Genomic DNA, 20,337 nt, shown 5'->3' with positions numbered 1-20,337 from the left:
GAGAAAATAAAGCCAAAAAAGCGTACCATTTTATATATTCTCTTGTGAATCTGTGATCGTCACTTCTCATTCTCTCCCAAATTTCTCACTTCTTTTTTTCTCTCACGCACTATACATAGAACAAACCAGTGAGAGAGATTCACACACCATGCCTAGGGTTGGGTCCGAGACACCAGCGCCGAGCCCTTCTTCATCAATGGCGTCTACGATCAAAGCCTACGCTGTGCCTCTCATTCTCTTCGTCGCCGCTATGTTTTACCAGCTCTTCGTCATTCCTAAGTCCTTTCCTGTCTTATTGAGTTTTGGTTTTTGTTGTTGAATTGTTTTGGTTTTTTGAATTGTAGTTTTGGGAATTAAGAGGTACAGTTCTATTGCTGATGCGAAGGAAGCCTATGAGAAGATTTCAAGCAAGTGGTAATTTTTTTAATTTTTGTTATTCAATCAATCATTTAGGAATTATTTGAATAACAAAATGGCTATCTTTTTTGTATCAATTATATAACTTTTTTTTTTTCACTTTCTAAACTTATAGGTAATTTGAATAGTGTGAAGAATGCGAGCACCATACATTTTACTGTTTATACCATTTCAATTTTCCAATAGTTTAAGCTTGTGAGTGAATCAGTCCTGCTTCAAATGCTAGGGCCCACCCATTTTTTTAAAATGACATGAAACCCCTTGCTTCAAATGCTAGGGCCCCACCTCTTTTTTTTTTTTTTTAAATGACATGAAAACCTCATTAAGGTGGGGCCTTTTGGGCCCACTTTCGAGGAATAAAATACATATTCATGGAGTAATTCTTAGGAATTCTCGAAAAAAGAAGAATGGTACTTCATCCTTTCACATTCATGGTGAGATTTGTTCATTAAATTCATAATGAGGTTCACCATGAATGTGAGAAGAGGGAATATTATTTCACTATATTCCGGGATTATTTAAGAATTTACATGACCCCACTTGCTAGAATCGTGTATCAGGTAATCCAAGGGAATCCCTGAACCTAGGATGTCTGGGTCTATAGCTCATCCCAAGCCTCCAACTTGACGGGTAAATGTTGTCCCCCCATCTTATCTCCCATTAGTAATATTTCACGTGTTGGACCTCACTTAATAAAGACAGTTTAGGCGCATGTGAGAAGGGGGAGTTGTTTTTTAAAAGCTTCTTTACCCAACAACTCATTTGCTAGTTCCATCTTGTGCATGAAAGCTGCAATGTTAAATCAAACTGTTCTTGTAGGCATTTTTTTGCTTCTAGCTTAATGGATTATGTGAGCAACTATCTACACGAGGAGCCGACATTTCTCAACATTGTTGATATTGAGTCTTTGTACTTCTGTAGCCCCTTCTGTCCTGCGAGCTTTTATGGTTTTTTACATAAATGTCAACATGACTACGTTTTGAAGGTTGGAGGTCAATGTATAAAATCTTCCAGAGGTGTATAACCTTAATATCAATGTAGTTGTAGCATGTCTCTATGAGATACTCAACTCCCTTTACTCCCCCACCCATTCCCAAAAAAGAAAAAAAGAGAGAGAGAGAGAGATTTGGAAAAGGATAAAGCTATTAGGGTGCTCATAGGTTCATATCTTTTAACCTATAGAGTTTATACTGATACGTGCTACAAAGAAGTCAATGAGAAGGATTGTTAGTACCATGTTTATATTCTTTTTGTATTTTTTTTCAAGCATGCCAATTATGTTTGTTATAATACTAAATAATGTGGTCATTTCAGGAATTCAGGCAATGAAGTTCCCAGTAATGATGATTTTATAAAGGTACGTAAGTTCTTCATTCGTGTTCCAAAGGTGATTTCTTTAATTATGATATTCTGTTTTTTTTTTTCCTATGTTTGTGGCCGAATTGATGATTATAATGTTATCTGTTAAATATTATTTTAATTTCTTTAAAACTATTGTATACAACAACAGCAGCAAAGCCTTAGTCCCAAATCTTTGGGTTGAAAACTATTGTATCTTTGGATATATATTTCCCCAAGAAGATGAGCACTGTAGTTGCATCATTATCATTCTTGTCGTTGTCATCATCATCAATCGCACTGTTGAACAGGGCATTGGGCCAAAAGGAAAAAGAAAAGAAAAGAAAATATTTTTTACTTTATATATAAAATTTATTGTTAAATTACCTTAATGTAGAAGCTTTTGCTTATCTTCTGCCAATGTTAGAGTCTCTCATGTAATTATTTCGTACAATAAGTCTTCCTACTGTTCTGCATTAAAATTTGGCATTGAGTATGGTCATCTTTAATTTTGTTAGAGCCCTGTACACAAGTTTAAATGAAGTTTAAATGAAGGGATTCTTTAAATAAGTTTGCTAATGATCTGCATCCCAGGCAACAATTCTCCAAGCTAGAGATGCCAGTTCATAAGTTCCATTCTTTGACAAATTTCCTAAAGCTTTTGCAAATACAAACATGAGTTTTATGATATATTATTAATTAAGATGATCCTTCCTTGCATTGAGCATTGAAATATGTTATGCTTCTTTAGAAACAATAATTTTATAAAAATATATGATGGGCAGTAATTCAGTACTGTTTGGTAATAGAGCTTCTTTAGGTGCCAGAGGAAATTTTGTTATATTTATGTAGAAAACTGAGTTTATCTGAATATGAAGTGAATAATGTTTGTCAACTGTTTGGTAATACAAGAGGTCCATGTACTTCAAAATCTGTATTTGTTATAGAATTTTAGGTTTTAAATGGAAGTCAAAAACTACTTGTGGAGCTGGAACTATCAAATCGTTCTTGGTTTCTTTGATATTTTGATGACTATTTTGTTTTTTATTGTGTCATCTCTACTGAAATTTATGGTTTTCCTATCATCAACATTGGGGGCCTCTAAATATGTCTTTCAATGAGAGCATTCTTTTAATTGTGGGTATAATTTGCAGATTCAATATGCTTATGAGTTTCTGACAAATCCTTCTTGGAAAAGTAACTACGACATATTTGGCATCGATGAGTATGTTGTGAGTTTTAAGGCCCCTTGGCTTATTTATATGAGGCTTTCTATGTTATAATTTGCATTGTGCCCTTCTCCTTTAACTTCTCTGTGTGAGGCCTTACATTGTTTAATTAAATGGCTTGTTTTCTTGGCTGTAGCATGTTATTGACAAGGTCAAAGGGAAATATGCTGGTGAAAGTTTTTCAAAAATAAAACTTCCTGTGCTAGATGCTACTGTTTCTGGTCAGTTAAATTGTCCATTATACTATAATTGCCCTGATTTTTTTTTTCAAGGAAAGATATATAATTTGTTTGAATCATGATTCTTATGGGCTAATACAATTTGTACCCTTTCTTTCTATTAGTTCCCGACGATGTTAGTCTTAATGTCATCACCTACAAGGATTTCGAGTCTATTTTAAAGGACACACGCCCTTCTCTAATTCAGGTACAATCATTATCAATAATTTTCTGACGTATTATGAGTACTTGTATGTGGTGGGCATCTCTATTTCCTCTTATCTTTTACTCCCCTGGAAGGTTACATTTAGTAAATAAAAGTATGTCATGTTTGATTAAAATCAACTTGACAGACATACTAATTCCAATTAGTTTCTTCTTACAATTCATAATTGATTAAAAAGCCCCAATGAGAATCCTCCCTATTTTAATTTTTGGATTAATCCCCCTCCCCCCTCTCTTTAGTATCTCAGCAGGATGTCTCTACCACATGCAGACTGTTGAACGATTAAATTTAAATGGTTTGGAGAAAAGTTTCACTACATGTCATTTCAAATGAGCATGCATTAACGTGTACTTTTCATGACATGACTAATTTAATAGACATGGAATTTGTTTAAATGATTTAATGCGTCATCTGGTTAAAATAAATGTGAATGGTCTTGTGAACTGACATGTAATGGATTGGAGGAGAATTTTCACTCGGGTTTGGAGAAAAACTTTGTTCTTCATTTTATTAATGACTTATGTTGTCAGCACAAAAATTTTATTATATTTTTAATAGATAGATACTAACTCTTAGTGAATGTTCATTGACATTGGATCAGGTGTTTTCATTTGGGAGCAAACGCTGTGCTCAATTTTTGGCTGTCTGGAAAAGAATTGGTATGTCCTTCATTCGGGAGTACCTGATGTAAATTATCTTATCTGCATGAGTGGGTTTTGTTAAGATATATGTTCTTCATGCTTTAACTACTTGTTGTAGTTGCCACTTCATGATTATTTTGTTCCCATTCTCCCTATGTTCAGTATTTTTGTTGGACGGAGTAGCAAATACCGGTAGTGTGGAGCTTGGTGACCTTCAACTTGCAGCATACTTTGCTGTGAAAAAGCCAACAGGTCAACCTTTCTTTAGGAATGGTGAGTGTACATTTACTCAACATCTCTCTCTCTCTTGAATTTCAAAGGGTCTTATAGATAGGCCGTTATTGGGTGAGCTTGAGTTCTTTTTAATTCATAAACTCTCGGACTTCATAATATGAAATAAAAAATGATTTTCTAAAGACAAATTGAAATAAGGGGCAGAGTGGTGTAGATATTTTACTGTTACATTGTTTATATCTGGATCCAATCAGCTGCCTGAATTGCTCACTCATTCTTTATGATCATATTGTTTGCACTAGTTCATGGGGCCCCTTTTTGGAAGGTTCTGATACTTTTTATTTGTTCTTGCAGTGCATCGTAAATCTTAGTAAACTACCAATGGAAATTTTTTTATTATTGCTGATATGAGATTATGAGAAATTAAAAAGGATTTCTTGATGTACTTCTGTGCCAATATGTTGGTCCTCTTGTGGGATTCCTACTTTAAATCCATCATCATTTTACACTATAATTTCTGATTTCCAAATTTTCCCTCATTGTTTTGTGTGCTTACTGTGTTGATACTATTCTATAACATCTAGAAGGGCTATTTTAGTAACTTTATAATTCTTTTTCTTATATACTACATCCTAAATAGGATAGTGTTGCCTGCAAATAGCAGATGTAAGTTTGTTACAAATTCTATTATGTATCAATTACAGTGGTTTAATTGCAACCAAAGTGCTCTGCATTATTCTTGTTTTTAACTTGCTAGTAATGTATACAGGCCTTCCTTCACTCATTGCATTTCCCCCTGATTGCAAAACTGCAGATTGTGTTATACGGTGAGTTTTTGCAGTCCACTGGTGAAGCTTTCAGATACTTAGATTTCTTATATATGGAAAATATTATGTTGTGTGCTTGTTGCACGTCAAAAGGTCATGTTTCTGCTGGATATTATGGAACAATGATATTATAATTATCCTTTTTCTTAGGTTTGATGGGGAGCTGTCAGTAGATGCAGTTACAGATTGGTTTTCTACAACAATACTTGGTTTACCTCGAATTCTTTACTACTCAAGGGACACACTGGTAATATTCGGGATTTCTCTGATGCAATGTGTTGTTTCTCATAACATTATTTCTCCCTTATACCCTTTTTTTCATGGATGTGCATTAATATATGTTTGATAATAACTAGAGAATTTGCATAAATTATGGTAATACAACAAGAAGGAAAGCTAAACATGCTTTAAGAAAAGACCACTTCAGTGGATCATCTATTAGAGCAGTTTCTTCTTGGTTTGACTATTAGTTTTATCCTTCCTCCTGATTTCGTGTTGCATGGTAAGTGCTGCTTACGAGTGAGTGTTTTAAGACAATCTGGAGGGAGGGAAGTTGGATAACTTTGTGGCTTCTAAGTTGTGGTTTTTATTGCTTTTTCTTAGCTGGTCCAGATTTTAAAATTGTAGGGTATGGCACATTTACCAATTTATACATCTAACATCTTTGAAAGATCTACTTGTTTTAACTTTTAATAATCTGTCAAGTAAGATTTGTTATATATTTTCATAGATTCATCTTTAGACTTCTGTTTTCTTCTTCTTCTTTTTTTTTTTTGTTGCCTCTCTGATTAATTTGGTTTTTTAGTTGCCTCTCTGATTAATTTTGTTTCCTAATTCACTGTCTGTCCCTATTGAAATGATATGTAACTGAATCAATTTCAGGTACCAAAATTTCTGTCAAAAAGTAGTCCTCATAAGGTACAATCTCCCCCCCCCCGGTTTTTTGGGGCCCCTTTTTATTCCTGTGTCTTATCTACATGTTCTCATCATGCAATTTTTCTTCATCACTTGTACTTTGACTACTGGTCATGCTTACACCATCCAGTCCAGTTTATTAATGAGCTCTTCATTAGTTGAACTGTAAATTTTAGCTATAGGCTTACATTATAAGAAATGCTCTCTCTCTTTTGAGTTGAGACCAAGTATGTTGTTCAAATTTGTACTGCATTTCCTGTTACAGTTGTGATGGTGTTTTTTCGATAAGTAGTTGTGATGGATTCTCAAATAGGAAGATCTTTAAAATTGTGGCTTGTTTTATTTCAATTCACTGCTTGGACCAAGCATAGTGTATCTATCTTCTGTAGGATTCTTATGTTTGCAACTCACCTCCACCTACTTTGGCAGTCAATGTCCCTTACTTGGTAACAATTATCTGTATTTATTAAAGTAACTTAAATTTAAATCAATTGTGCTGCATTCAATAGTCAACTTGTGTATTTATTTTTTATTTTTATTTTTGTAAAAACTTAAAAAAAAAAAATTATAGATATACATATGAAACAGGTATACCAATTATAAATTCAAAACACATTCAACTAATGACTAATTTAATCACTGCTTATGTAATAATACCTAACAAAGATAATTAAATAAATCAAATTTAAATATTTTCATAGCAACCACATTCAATTTGATCAATCTCAAAAGTGATAATAAATGATATATAAGCCAAAATAATAATTATTTCTCATCATATTCATCATCTTGCCTAATATTTCATCTAAGTGAATGTTATCTTTATTCTCATCATCTTGAAAAATTATTTATTTATTGGCATCTTCTTCTTCATCATCAACATTTACTATCTATTCTTTTTCTTCTATCTCAAATTATTTTATTTTATTTTATATTTCTCCTTGACATTCTAGTTTCTTGGACTTATAACAATAGTAACAAAAATAAAAAAATAATTATATTGTCATTTAATATTTAATACCTTATTCATGTATATAAAAGGAATTTGCAAATGTGAAAGTGAAGTGTCACGTGTGTGGTCCAAAATTTGTAGCGGAGTGAAGAAAAAACAAAAAAAACTCCTAACAAGTTAATGTTTGGGCTCAATCATGTAGTCCAGCAATTTTGTGTTAAAAAGCTAGTCTAACAACTTTTTGGACTCAAGTAGCCCAATTTATACTCACATGTCTATGTATCATACGATATGTACAATTCATACAATAGACTTTATTCATCGTAAGATTCATGAGACATTTATGTTTTGTACGATTCATGAGCATGGTCGATATGTACCTACAATGTGATGCTTTATCATTTGTTTCCATATGTAGTGTATATACACATCACTTTTCATATGATAATAACAACTATGATTGAACCCACTACCTCAATTTTCACCTTGCTCTTACAAGGTAGCATTTTTTTTGATAAGTAATAATGCTTCATTGAGAAAATAAAGAGTACAATAGATCCTAGTTACACAAATAGCGTACTAAGGATACAACAAAAGTCAATCAAAATGATGCATGGAAAGTATAACTATCTAGCAAATGAGGCAAACAAACAAATGTAAAAACACCCGAAGCATTTATCCACTTGAACAAAGTCTTGAGGAATAAAAGCTTCAAGTTAGGAATCAATCTCTTATGCCATTCAAAGGTACAAGCATTCTTGTCCCATTAAATACCCCACGAGGCAATGAGTGATCATGCTCTAAGTACACAGATAGTGTACTAAGGATACCGAAAAAGTCAATTAAAATGATGCATGGAAAGTACAACTATCTAGTAAATCAGGCAAATAGACAAATGCAAAAACACCCAAAGCAATTATCCACTTGAACAAAGTCTTGAGGAATAAAAGCTTCAAGTAAGGAATCAATCTCTCATGCCCTTCAAAAGTGCAAGCATTCTTGTCCCAGCAAATACCCCACATGAGGCAATGAGGGTCATGCCCCAAATTGCCTCATTTCTGTGCCTGTTAAACTTGCTCGGCCAACTGGCTAAGAGCTCCACAACACCTCTTGGCATGACCCAGTTAATCCCAAACAGGGAGAACACTATATTCCACATCTCTCCAGTGACAGGGCAATGAAGAAGTAAGTGATCAGTGGTCTTCCCACTCCTCTTACACATACAACACCAGTCAACCATCACTATCTGGCACCTCTGCAAGTTATCAATAGTCAATATTTTCCCCAATGCTGCTATCCAAAGGAAAAAAAAAAATGACCTTTGTTGGTACTTTAGGTTTCCACGAACTCTTCCATGGAAAAGATTGCTGAGTTGTGGGATGTAACACCTTATAGTAGGATCTACTTCAAAGCCTCCCGAGAAGAAGGATTGCTTATCCACTCCACCTCACATCAATGATCCAGAATAAATCAAATCCAGATAGGTGGCAACCAACTTTACCCCCAGTCATGGGCTTATGAAATCAGAAACATATAGATTTAGTGACCTGTCAACTATGGTGTTGGAAAGATAGATTGATGTTTATTTTTAGCAATATTCCCCCCCCCCCTCCGCCCCCCCTCTCTAATTATGTCTCTAATTTTTGTTATTCAAAATATAGTTGACATCATGTATTTATTCAATATATATCTTGAATATTAGTTAAATACGACTTGCTCTTTTTGCTGATGCCATTAAGCAACTTCCTTCCTTCCATGCATGGGATTTTGTGTTAGTTCTACCCATCAAATGTGACTTAGGTGGAGTTAAATAAAAATGAAGATAATATTAAATTTCTCTACATCTTTTCAGAAATTAGTAAGAGGAACTCTTAAGGTTACAATTTTTTGTTTGTACTTCTCCATGATGGAAATGATTTCTTTCAATTTTTATGAGCATATAGTAAAAGACAAATTTTGCATGTGGATCTTATTATCTAACATTTGTGTTAAGTAGAAAAGCCATTCAGTCATTAAATGATGTTAGAAATATGGATCTGGTCCAAGACACTGCTATAAATTAGAACAGCAATATCAGTTGAAAGTTAAAGGCAACAACCATTGTGATACAAATAGCCTAGTATTCTTTCAATGGGTCCTTTTTCACACCCAATTCTCCTCCTTAATTGGAAAGACATTGTCCTTACATTCTATATATCCTCTAGGGCCACCAATGATACAAATTTAATTACATACGCATAGACAGATCCAAATGCTATTTAAAAATGCTGGAAATTAATTTAGTCTTTTTAATATTGATGAATATTGTTCTTGTAAATTCTTGAATTGATTAATTTGTGAACCAATTCTGATGCAATATATTTTGAGTTGCTTTGCTTTTCTTTAATAACTCTGTTTTCAATGACTGGTTGGTTTACTGCTCCCTGCTCATAGGTAAGAGTCATTTTCTTCTCAAGAACAGGGGAGCGTGCTGCTCCATTTGTACGTCAAGCTGCTCAAAGTTATTGGGCATATGCCTCTTTTGCATTTGTACTATGGCAAGAAGAAGATTCTTCCTTTTGGTGGAACGGGTTGGTGGATATACTTTAATGTCTTCTAGGGTGCTGCATAAGTCTGATTACATGAAAGATGATTCTGCATGGGTCTAATTTTGTGTCAAGTGTATCTAAAAGTTATGAAAATATTTAAATCAGAAATATAAATTTATTCATCAATTATTGTTTGATCTAGAGTCAGAACCATTAAAGGTTTAGTCTTCTTTACAGTAATGCTTGATCTTGACACTTTCTTTGACTGACAACAGGTTAGGAGTGGAGTCTGCACCTGCCATAGTTTTTTTGAAAGATCCGGGTCTCAAACCTGTTGTTTACCATGGCATGTTGCTCTATTTAACTTTGTGCCTCAAGAACTATGTGATATAAGTTCTGTGCTTTTGTACAAGCTAAGTTGCGCATTTTATGCAGGTCCGGTCAACAGTTCGCGGTTTTCAACTATTATGGAACAGAATAAGCAGCAAGGTATCACTACTGTTTCTACTTACTAATGAGTGTATTCTTCTAATATTGTTGGTATCTAAGTTATTTTTGCCTTGTTATTTTACAAAGTTTAAATCATATACAGGATTTTTCATTTTATTGTTAATATGCTGGTTCGGTTGTATGAGAACCTATCGCTAGTTCTTGTTATATTAGGAGAATCAATTAACTTAAGATTCTACCTGCTATTACTATTGCACTTGTTGATTTAGAAATTTTTTTTGGTCATTTCGTTGTCTATTGCTTCATTTTCCTTGTCCTCTCTCTCTCTCTCTCTCTCTCTCTCTCACACACACACACACACACACTGAGTATTTCTTTTTGCTCTTTCTCTTTTATGTCTTGTCAGCATTCTGTCTATAATCATAATTAATTAGGTAGAGTAAATTGAAGTCCTAAGTATTGGCTTTCTACATTGTTCTAGTAATTATGTCAAGGAGTTCATTGACTGACTTATGTTTCTGTGGAGTTGTCAATACCTAGGTTGGAGTAAAGTAATTGGTTTAAGATTATTCTCTACAATTGTTTTCTCTTTTCATTGAGATTATCTAGGAAAAAGCTTCTTGGTATTTGCTTGCTCGTTGACGACATAAGCTTGCTTGAGTCTTTGAGATTTAAAATATAAAGTTTCTAGCATAAGCAGAAGAGAGTCAGAATAGCGTCATTAAAGGTAGGAGCAGAAATGAGGGATTTGTGAATGACCAATACCTAAACTACTGGTTCTCATTGTCTGTGATATGTTATGCATGAATGGAAAAAAGGGAACAGAAAGTGCTTGCTATATAAGATTAGGATGGATGTAATAGAGAGGTGCTTTGGAGGTTTTGTATTTTTGTTAATTTTCATTTGATTTAAAGATCTTTTTTTAAGATGATTATGTGAGCAGCCACACAATCTGACTGGGATATTGGCTTAAAAAGACAAGGAACATATAGACTTGAGTTTTTTGTGGCAGTGGTGACATGAAAGAAAATAATTGAATGATGGATGCTTGCATATTCTAACCAAAAAAAGTCACCCCCACCTTTTTTTGGGGGGTGGGGTGGATGGGTGGGCAGGGGAGGGTGGTAACTAGTCTACTATTTTAAAATGAGAACCAGTAATTGAGAGCTGATCCACAACTATTTCTCACTTTTCCACGTCCATATTTAATTATGGAACCTGCACATAGGGCGTGCCTTCCATCATTTACTTATTGAGGAGTTTCTCTGGTCTTCTTTTCCGTTTTTGTTTGTCTTTTAAACCCCAACTTGGGTTTCCTAGTCATGTAAATTTGGGTTGATGCGTCATTGCTTGGTGCCTGCCTTCATTGTTGCCTTTACACCTGAAAGGCCAACACTTCATGCTATTAATAATGAACAGCACTTAGGGAAATAATGACATTCTTGTATCCCTATCTACTTCTGAAGCTATGTGTGTCAGTAGTAATGCTTATCATAATATTATAGGTTGTAATTGTAGATGAATGAAAGATATATTGTGATGGAAAAATTGGATTTATATAAACTTTGGATGTATGGTCGAATTGCTTTGGTAGCTACACTACTTTGACATATTTTCAAATTTTAAGGCTGGAGATGTTGACCCATACATTTTGGTTTCATTGTAATGTCTTTGTCAAGTTAATTTCAGCTGTTGAAGCAGCAGTGTACACTTGCATAGTTGTATTTGGTTAAATTAGGATGTGTAATACTATTTAATAAATTTTAAGGAATCAATTTGCTGTTGAATCCCCTTGTCTGATCCACCACCTGCTAATTAAGTGCGTGCTATTAAATTAGCTTATTAGAGCATTCACATCAGTTCATGTAAAAATTTATATCTATTTTAGCATAAGAACCTACTTTTTCTATTTTGCATACTCATTTTTCAAAACATCTTACATTAGGTTACCTATTTTACATAACATTTTATTAAAATATTAATTTTTCTTGATTTTTTTTGTTGCTTCGCTTTCTTCATACAACAACTACCATTCATTCTTTTCCTCAATCCTCAGGATACATAAAAAAAGAATAAAAACTAAATTAATAGTATCAATGTAAATTTAAATAGTTACTGTAACAAACTTATAAATTACACAATTATACACTGACTAAGAACATTCACATAAGTTTGTGTATAATAGAAAAAAGTGTAGAATTTAGACAATTTACAAGTTTGCTACACTAATCGGGTAAATTTACGTTGTCACTATTTATTTTGTATTTAGTGTTTATTCTTTCTTTATGTATTTCAAGAATGAAGGAAGAGAGTGAATGGTGGTTGTTTTGTGTGAAGAAAGAGAAAATTTTTAAAAATCAAGAAAAATTGATATTTTATTGAAATATAGTGTAAAACAGATAATCCGATGTGGGGTGTTTAACAAAGTGAGTATGTAAAATAGAAAAAAGTAGGTTCTTATGTTAAAACAAATAGAAATTTTCACATGAGCTGATGTGAATGCTCTAATGTGGGTCATTTTTAGGTAAAACTACGTAAATTTTACACATTTTTTTATTATACACCCATAATGTGAATGCTCTTATCAATACAAAAACAAAAATGCTTGAAAATGACTTATTGTTGGATTAGGCAAATTCTGTCATTGGCATGATGTTATGAAAGTTAGGGTGTGAATCATATGACTGGCCTCCCATCTCATGGCTGTAAAAAAATTTATGTTTATTGCCATCTCAATTAATTATGGAATTTGGAAGTTTGAATAGCTTTGTTTGATGAAATGACACCAAATTTTTTTGAAGCAGACTTTTTATGCACTTAGGAAGGAACTTAATTGATTTTCTTGCCTTGTGTTTTCAGAGCTTCCTCAACTAAGGAGTGTGACATCAATGGAGCTGGGTTGTGATGCACATGGCTATTCTCGGGCTGGAGTGGATATCACAACTTGGTACTGTGCTGTTCTGGCAGGAAGGCTTGGCCCTGAACTTGACAAAATGCGTGAAGTAAGCTTCTCTCTGTTTGTGTTTTTTGATTATTTCAGAAACTTCAGTCTTTATGTTTGTGTCGTTTTCCTAAGGCTTTTTTCAATACCACATAATATACTTGGTGCTTCTAATATTTGACTGATGCAGCCAGCTAGTTATGATTTTTCAAAGATAACTTTAATATTTCTTGAAGTCTGGTCAGTTTATTAGTTAGTCCTTTATTTTGTAGTTTGTGTAGAATTTAAGTCAGTCAAATAAGTCATAATTTGAGTCAGTAGTCTTTTATGACCTTTTGCCTGCATGATCTCGGAACTGAGGAAAATAATTATTATGCAAGCTGTCACTAGAGAATGTAGTGCTATTTATATGTCAAGTATGGGTTAATGTAAGGCTTCTTTTACCAATTAATATGTCTATTTTAGAGAATCATTCTCTACAGCCCTATTTTGGGTTTGTTTCTTCATCTATTCTTTCTGTTCTCCTGTTTTTCTTTTGTTTAAATCAGTTCCAGCAACCATTGGTTACTTTGGACTGCATCAATATTACATGTAATTGGGGCTACAGGCTATGTCAGACTTCATGGAAACTATATATGGTTCTCTTATAAGGGGGCTAGGTGAGGATAAAATGTGTTGGATACCTAGCAAAGATAAGGGTTCCATGGTTAGTGATTATTATAGAATTTTAGTTGGCAACACTTTCTACGGTTTTCCTTGGAAAAGTATTTGGAAGCAGAAGATTCCCTCTAGAGTGCTTTCTTTGTCTGGACTGCTGCCTTAGGGAAATGCTTGACGATTGATAATTTACGAAAAAGGAAGGTGTGGATTTTGGATTGGTGCTACATGTGTAAGAGAAATGGTGAATCGGTTGACCATCTATTCCTTCATTGTCCTTTTGCTATGGATCTATGGTCTATGGTTTTGGGTCTATTTGGAGTAACTTGGGTTATGCCGCACACTATTTTGGGGCTGTTAGGGTGTTGGCAAGGCAGCTTTGGTCGTCATCGAAATGGTTATATTTGGTCCATCATTCCTCATTGCTTATTGTGGTGTCTTTGGAGGGAGAGAAATAGTAGATGTTTTGAAGATATTGAGAGATCTATTCCAGACCTCAAGCTACTCGTTTTTAGAACTTTAAGGGATTGGTTGTTTGCTTTGCAAAAACAATCATTCCCTTCTTTTATTGATTTCCTAGACCCTTGCAATTTTTGTATTTGATTTCTTATCCCTTGTTCACTCCTGTGTACTAAGGTGTTCCTTTTTTATATCAATATAACTTATTACTTATCAAAAAAAAAAAAATATATATATATAAATGAAATTGTATCCCGTGTTTTTTTCTTACCATTTGAAGCCACTAGTGTGCATTTATCCAGAAGTTTCTTTATGAGCACTGCTATACACAAATTTTAGAGTGATGTGGCATGCTCTTCACACCAAATGCAGGGGGTTGGTGCTGTGTGTTAGTAGTTTCTTGATGACAAAATGCTTCCACATCATTTTTTATGAACCTTTCTGAAATTTCTTTTGTAACAAAACCATCCCATTCCTTTTTTTTTTCCTTCTTTTGCATTGCTGTGGTTTATTTGGAAAGAAAACAGAATAATTAATCTGATTATAGGTGATTAATTTGAGGATTCCCACTTTAGTGGATATTTGTGCACATGCATATTGGATTGCTGTGGTCACACTGTTTTGGATTCTTTTGTAGGCAACATATGATTATAGATTTATAAGGCTTGATTATATATCTATATAATTTTATTACTTATAGTGCTCTGCATTATACATCTTGGAATATACTTAATGAATCCATCGCCCTTACAAAAAGCTGAAAAGTATGGACCGAGTGAAGGAGTAGGGGGGAAGAAAAAGTAATATACATGTGCTTTAAGACCCATCCAAATTGTCTAAAATCAACTGACAAACTTACATGTGCTTTTAAGACCCAAATGTTCTTCTAGTTTGGGAAATGATGTAACTTACATAGGTTCATAGACCATGCGCAGGGTTCAAGAATTGTTGTCCAATGATGGTGATTTAAAGGAAGCAGATAAAGTTGAATCCTTCTCACCTGCTGCTGCAGCTCTAAATAGTAGGCGATTAACTTTTGTTTGGCTTGATGGGGAAGCCCAAAAGGTAAATTTTTATCCCAGTTATTGTATCAAGCATGCTGTTGATTTAAAGTTAAGTCATGCTGAATGCACATGTATAGCATTTGTCAATGAATATTATGAGGATTTTTCAAGTGATACTATATGTTGATAGCACTAGGTTAAAAAGTTATATCTCATAGTCCAGTTTGGTTGGGTCCAAAAGATAGACGGATGACCAAGACTTTGCCAAAATGTGGACAAATGTAACTATCAACTTGACCAAGTTATAGAACCTAGTTGTATTATTCATCAAAAAAAGAAAAAAAAAAGAAAGAAAAAAAGAAAAAAAAAAAAAAGAACCTAGTTGTATTATGAAAACATAAAAATGTTTTAAATTGAATCATAATTTAGTTTTGTTGCAACGAAGATATTAGAATAATGGATAAATGATTAAATTCACCATTTTTTAATGGTTTAAGTTTTTGGGACAAATAGTAATTTATCATGGTATCAAAACTAAGTGCCAAGAGTCTTGTAGCTCAACTAACACCTTCTGATGTTTTTAATAGAGACATCTAAGGTTCAAATCCCTCTTCCCCCAACTATCAAATCATTATAAAAAAAAGAAAGGTTTAATTACCATTTTATTCCCTAACCTCTATCCTATGTTTCAAAATGGTCCCAAATGTTTTAAATGTGTTATTTTAGTCTTTAACCTTTTGATGTTGTGTCAAAATAGCACTTGCTGTTAAGTAATGGATGGAAAAAATCTGACATGGCAAATGGTGGGATTAAAATAATAATTTTGATGCTTATTGGATGCCACCTGGGATTCCATGTGGCATTTGTTATTATCAAAAAAACTGTGTAAAAAAAATACTACCTAATCTGCCAAACCTACAACCGGCAGCCACGCCAATCTGACTAAAATAAAAATTTCTCAAACTCCATTGCAACCCAAACGCTGAAGGAGCAAAAGATCTATGAAACCCACAGCAATCTACAGCACCCAAAACAAACACACATCGAAATCCACAAGACATCCATGAAAGTCACATATAAAGGTTAAGGAACGATAGATCCATGTTTACAGAAAATCACTAAGCCACCACGCAATACGAACAACCTCATCCGAAATTTTGCATATTCATTTTGAAAGAAGCAAGATCATCAGACCATGAGGAACCAAGAGGCCTCCAGACATAGAAGTATACGGGCTATTAATTGTAGGTAGAGTCAAGGCCAGACTGAACTACGAGTGTTGTTGTGGAACAGTGACTTGATCAAACTGTACCGAAGAAAACTGTGGAGATTTCAGGGAGGAAGCAACAATCTGGTTCTCTATGTTCTTTTTGTTTTCTTTTCTTTTCTAAAACTTTGATGTTAATGGTCGAAGGAACAGAGGTGGATGGAAGGAGCTGATTACGTCTGCTCTCAAAGATAAGGGTGTGAATTGATACTTTTAAACATAAGGGACCAAAATGACAACAAAAACAAACTAAGAGGGACGAAAAGGTATTTTTTCCTAAAAAAATGTAATTTGCTATTGCCTTAATGTGAAAATTAGATTCTGTTCACTTCCTGTTAGTTCCTTCTTTCAAAATGCTACTTACCATCTTATCCTAGTTTGTCCTAGATAAGTAGATATAATATATTTGAGTACTAAATATGCAAATGTTTATTCTTGTACGTAGACATACTGCATAAAAATCAACTTCAGTTTAAATGCTTGCCACTGGGCTTGGATTCCTATCATTTTTTTGTACAAGCATTACCCGTAAATCCTTTTTAGTTCTCAGCTCCACAGAAATGAAATGAAATTGATTTATATAAAATCATTTCTCCTATTATTTGTAGCAAAGTTGGTTCTCTTGGGATATTACTGGAGTGAGATTCTATGTCCTTTTGATATGGACAATTAAAACCTTTTGCTTCCTTTTATTTCCCCTGCACTTACTGATACTTCACAACCTTCCACTGTATCCTTGAAAATAACATCTGTACTCGTGTGGTTGTTAATCATATATGCAGATAGCTTTGATAATTCAAACATTTAATTGCTGTCATAGCAAGAGTTGAATGACATTATTGACAAGCTTTTCCCTTAGGCTTCTGAAAGAGGCTTAGCATGAGAAAAGCAGATATAACTAGCATCTAATATACTATTGTAAGATGATTTTGCATAAATTAATCATCTACTTGAATGAGAATTTGTCTGCAGCTTACTTAAAATGAATACTTTATTTACATCGCCCAATCCTGTGCAACTGTATCAAGCTCTGACTGCTCGTGTAATTGTTTTTTATCCAGAAATATTGCTACTTCTGCCTCCATAGTGGTAATAGCTCCGAATCTATCTATGACACTTGTGGACCAAGGAGAGACATGGCTGATGTACCTCGGATATTTATTGTGCGTTACAAAAGAAATTTTACCGAAGAGAATTTGAAAGTTGAGACAAAGCCAAAAGGCATATGGGATACTATGAAAGGTGATGATGTGGCTCCTGCTTCACAGCTTGTGGCAAGATACAGTGGTTCAGATGAAAGTTTACAGGTATAAACTGAGAAATTTTCTTCAGCTGCTAGAATAGTGATTTATATGACATTGCCTTATTTTAGATTCAAATTCAACTGTCAGTCTATGATCATGGGTTCTTGTTATTGTTTTTTTGGTGATTATTTTATTGTTTGAGACATATCTCAGCCTGAAGAACTATTGCATGTAAAACCCCTTTTTATGACAAGGTGCACTTGCCTTCGATGTGTTTTATTTTACTGCAGATTATCGAATGGATATCAAACATAATCAAAGATGGTGACTCCAGGGATCTGCCCTCATTTGTAAGCTATTTTCTTGTTCCAATTTGCAGATTCTTTAAACAAGCCTAATCTTGGAAAGCTTTCTTTTGTATACACTTAGTTCTTTTACCTTGAAGTGTATTTGGTTTTGAGCGCCTCATAAAAGATGGTCACAAATTATTATTTGCACAAATTTTTGACATACGTTTGTGGAACACACTTATTTCTTTTACCTTGAGTTGTATTTGGTTTTGAGCGCCTCATAAATTATGGTCATAAATTAGCACAAATTTTTGACATACGTTTGTGGAACTATCATATTACCCATAGAATGATGGGACCACTTTCCCTGTATGTCCTGCTTGGATCACGTGGGGGCAGGAGGTGGTGAATATGTGCGTTGTGAACCATCACTGGTATTACATTATAATTAATATTAAAACATAAAAAACCTGCAGTTCGAGAAGTGCAATTTTGATGCCTTTCATTCTCTTCCTGATGCAGAGAACTAAAACTCCTGAGCTTGTTCCGGAGGATGCAGATCCTATTTGGGTTAGAGGTGCCCAAAAAGTACTTTCAAAAGTCACAATAAAGCAAAGGATTCATGGCATCATAAGGGGAATCTATGATCGTTTGGGAGATCCAAGGAATGGTCCATATTTGCTTCTTGGGGCATTAATGTCTTTTGGTGCCATCTGGCTGCGAAGGAGCCGACCAACTCCTCCAAGCCAGTCAAATCAACCAAGTCAACCAACAAATGTAAGTGATGGCTTGGGATCTCTCTCTTCAATGGTATTTAAGCTTTGTCAATACTCAATAATATGTGCTACTGTTATTATGTTTATTGCTTATGTGAATTTTACGTGATTATACCCAAAACCTATGAAGTTAGATAAAGAGGGAGAATAAATAAATATAGAGAGAGTACTACTACATTTTACCTTCTTGAAAGCTGAATGATCTTGATTGCTTACCTAGTCTAAATTATGTGTGTGTGGCTCATAAATGCTATTTTATCATCTTAATTAATGTTACCCTAGCAAGAAATGAATCTATGGTTTACTCTTTACAGCTGATCTTTTCCATTTTTCTTATATTTCTCCTTTTGGGTTATTTTACTTCTACTCCTTCGCAGATGTAGTTCTTCATTTAGTTTACTATAGCTGTTGCTCTTTGCAAATCCAAGTCATCCAGTCAGTGGCATTATATATATTTTTCTGCAATTTAGATGTATAGACCACCAGTGTGACAAACTGCAATATGCATGTTTACAGGATGAAAGTAGACCAAAAAGGAGAGGCAGGGCTAGAGCAGCGTCAAACAAAGATAAACCTCCTTCCATGACTGACGTGGATCCAAAAGATGCATTCCAGATGCCGTTTTCTGATTCTGACTCAAACTCTGAGTAGTAGATGCTGCTTAGGAAATGGAATTTTTTTTAAGTATGATTGTTAATTTTGTAACCATTAGTAACTGTAGAAAATTATAGATGTTTTATGATATGATTATGAGAACAACTCACACCTCACATGTTTATAAGTTTTAGACAAATATATCTAACTTCCAGGGGCAATTGAACTTTTATTGGAAATGTCACGTGGCGTATTTAAGAGAAAATTCAACATCATTCTACATAATGTCGAGGCGTGGCGTGGTGGCGATCTGATCTTGGTTCTATTTATATTGTTGATAGCTCATAGCTCTAGCGTTGCTTTGTCTCAGTGCCTCAAATATAAGAAAAACACCAAGTTCAATTAATTGTATCCTGTTAAGTTTGGGACAATTATAATTTTGTTCTCTCAAATTTAATTTTTGTCAATTCCATGACTAAACATTACAAATATTGACAATGTGGGTGGTGTTGTGATGGAGGAATAGGAGTTGTCATTATTGGAATGGATGAGTAGTTTCTTGGCCTCAAAAGCTTGCCTTGGTTATTTAGAATTATGATTTAGTGATTAAAATGTTAAATTACTGATTGTTCCAAAAACTTAAATTATTGAAATATGGTAAATTTAATCATTTAACCATATATACACACAAATATTTATTAATGCTCACGTGGGTTCAGTTATAATTTAGTCTCTTAACTCTACCAAGATCTCAATGGTATCAGTTGATGGACGTCATGAGAATCAACTTTGTGCTCTTGAGAATTCTATTCTAGGATATTGACCCAAATCAAACCACATGCGAGTAAGCTTTTGTTACTGACCACTCACCTTTGATGGTAGAAAGGCAAGTTTATGGGCATAGAAAGACGGAGTGAATGGATGTGTATGCGGATTAATGAGTCTTGTGTGGCAACTTGGTGATTGCCAACGACAAATGTAAAATTTATTTTCTATACAAGCATGTATAAAAGGGAGGATTCTCCTTTTTCTTTCTTGAAATTTCCAATGTTGGCAATGTGAAAATGGTGTTGTTTACAAAATTTTATCTTAGCTTTTTTCTTTCTATACATCTTAAGTGGGGGATTGAG

General features: G+C 34.0%; 1 protein-coding gene across 1 annotated transcript; it reads left to right on the top strand.

Annotated features, from left to right (window-relative positions):
• Positions 1-15: 15 nt before the first annotated feature.
• LOC111983186 (uncharacterized) lies at positions 16-19,659 on the top strand. The gene is given in 19 exon segments (XM_065766193.1): positions 16-414; positions 1,732-1,774; positions 2,910-2,987; positions 3,121-3,205; positions 3,328-3,410; positions 4,030-4,087; positions 4,232-4,342; positions 5,073-5,130; positions 5,281-5,377; positions 6,013-6,048; positions 9,431-9,567; positions 9,801-9,871; positions 9,961-10,014; positions 12,835-12,977; positions 14,957-15,097; positions 17,365-17,610; positions 17,838-17,897; positions 18,360-18,614; positions 19,130-19,659. Coding segments are annotated over 19 exon segments (2,157 nt in total). The 5' UTR covers positions 16-148; the 3' UTR covers positions 19,265-19,659.
• The last annotated feature ends 678 nt before the right edge of the window (positions 19,660-20,337 follow it).

This window comes from Quercus suber, unplaced genomic scaffold (genome assembly GCF_002906115.3).
Source record: "Quercus suber isolate HL8 unplaced genomic scaffold, Cork oak 2.0 scaffold_24, whole genome shotgun sequence".
Taxonomy (NCBI): Eukaryota; Viridiplantae; Streptophyta; class Magnoliopsida; order Fagales; family Fagaceae; genus Quercus; species Quercus suber.
Note: the sequence above shows the minus strand (reverse complement) of the source record. Positions and strands in the feature narration are given on the sequence as shown.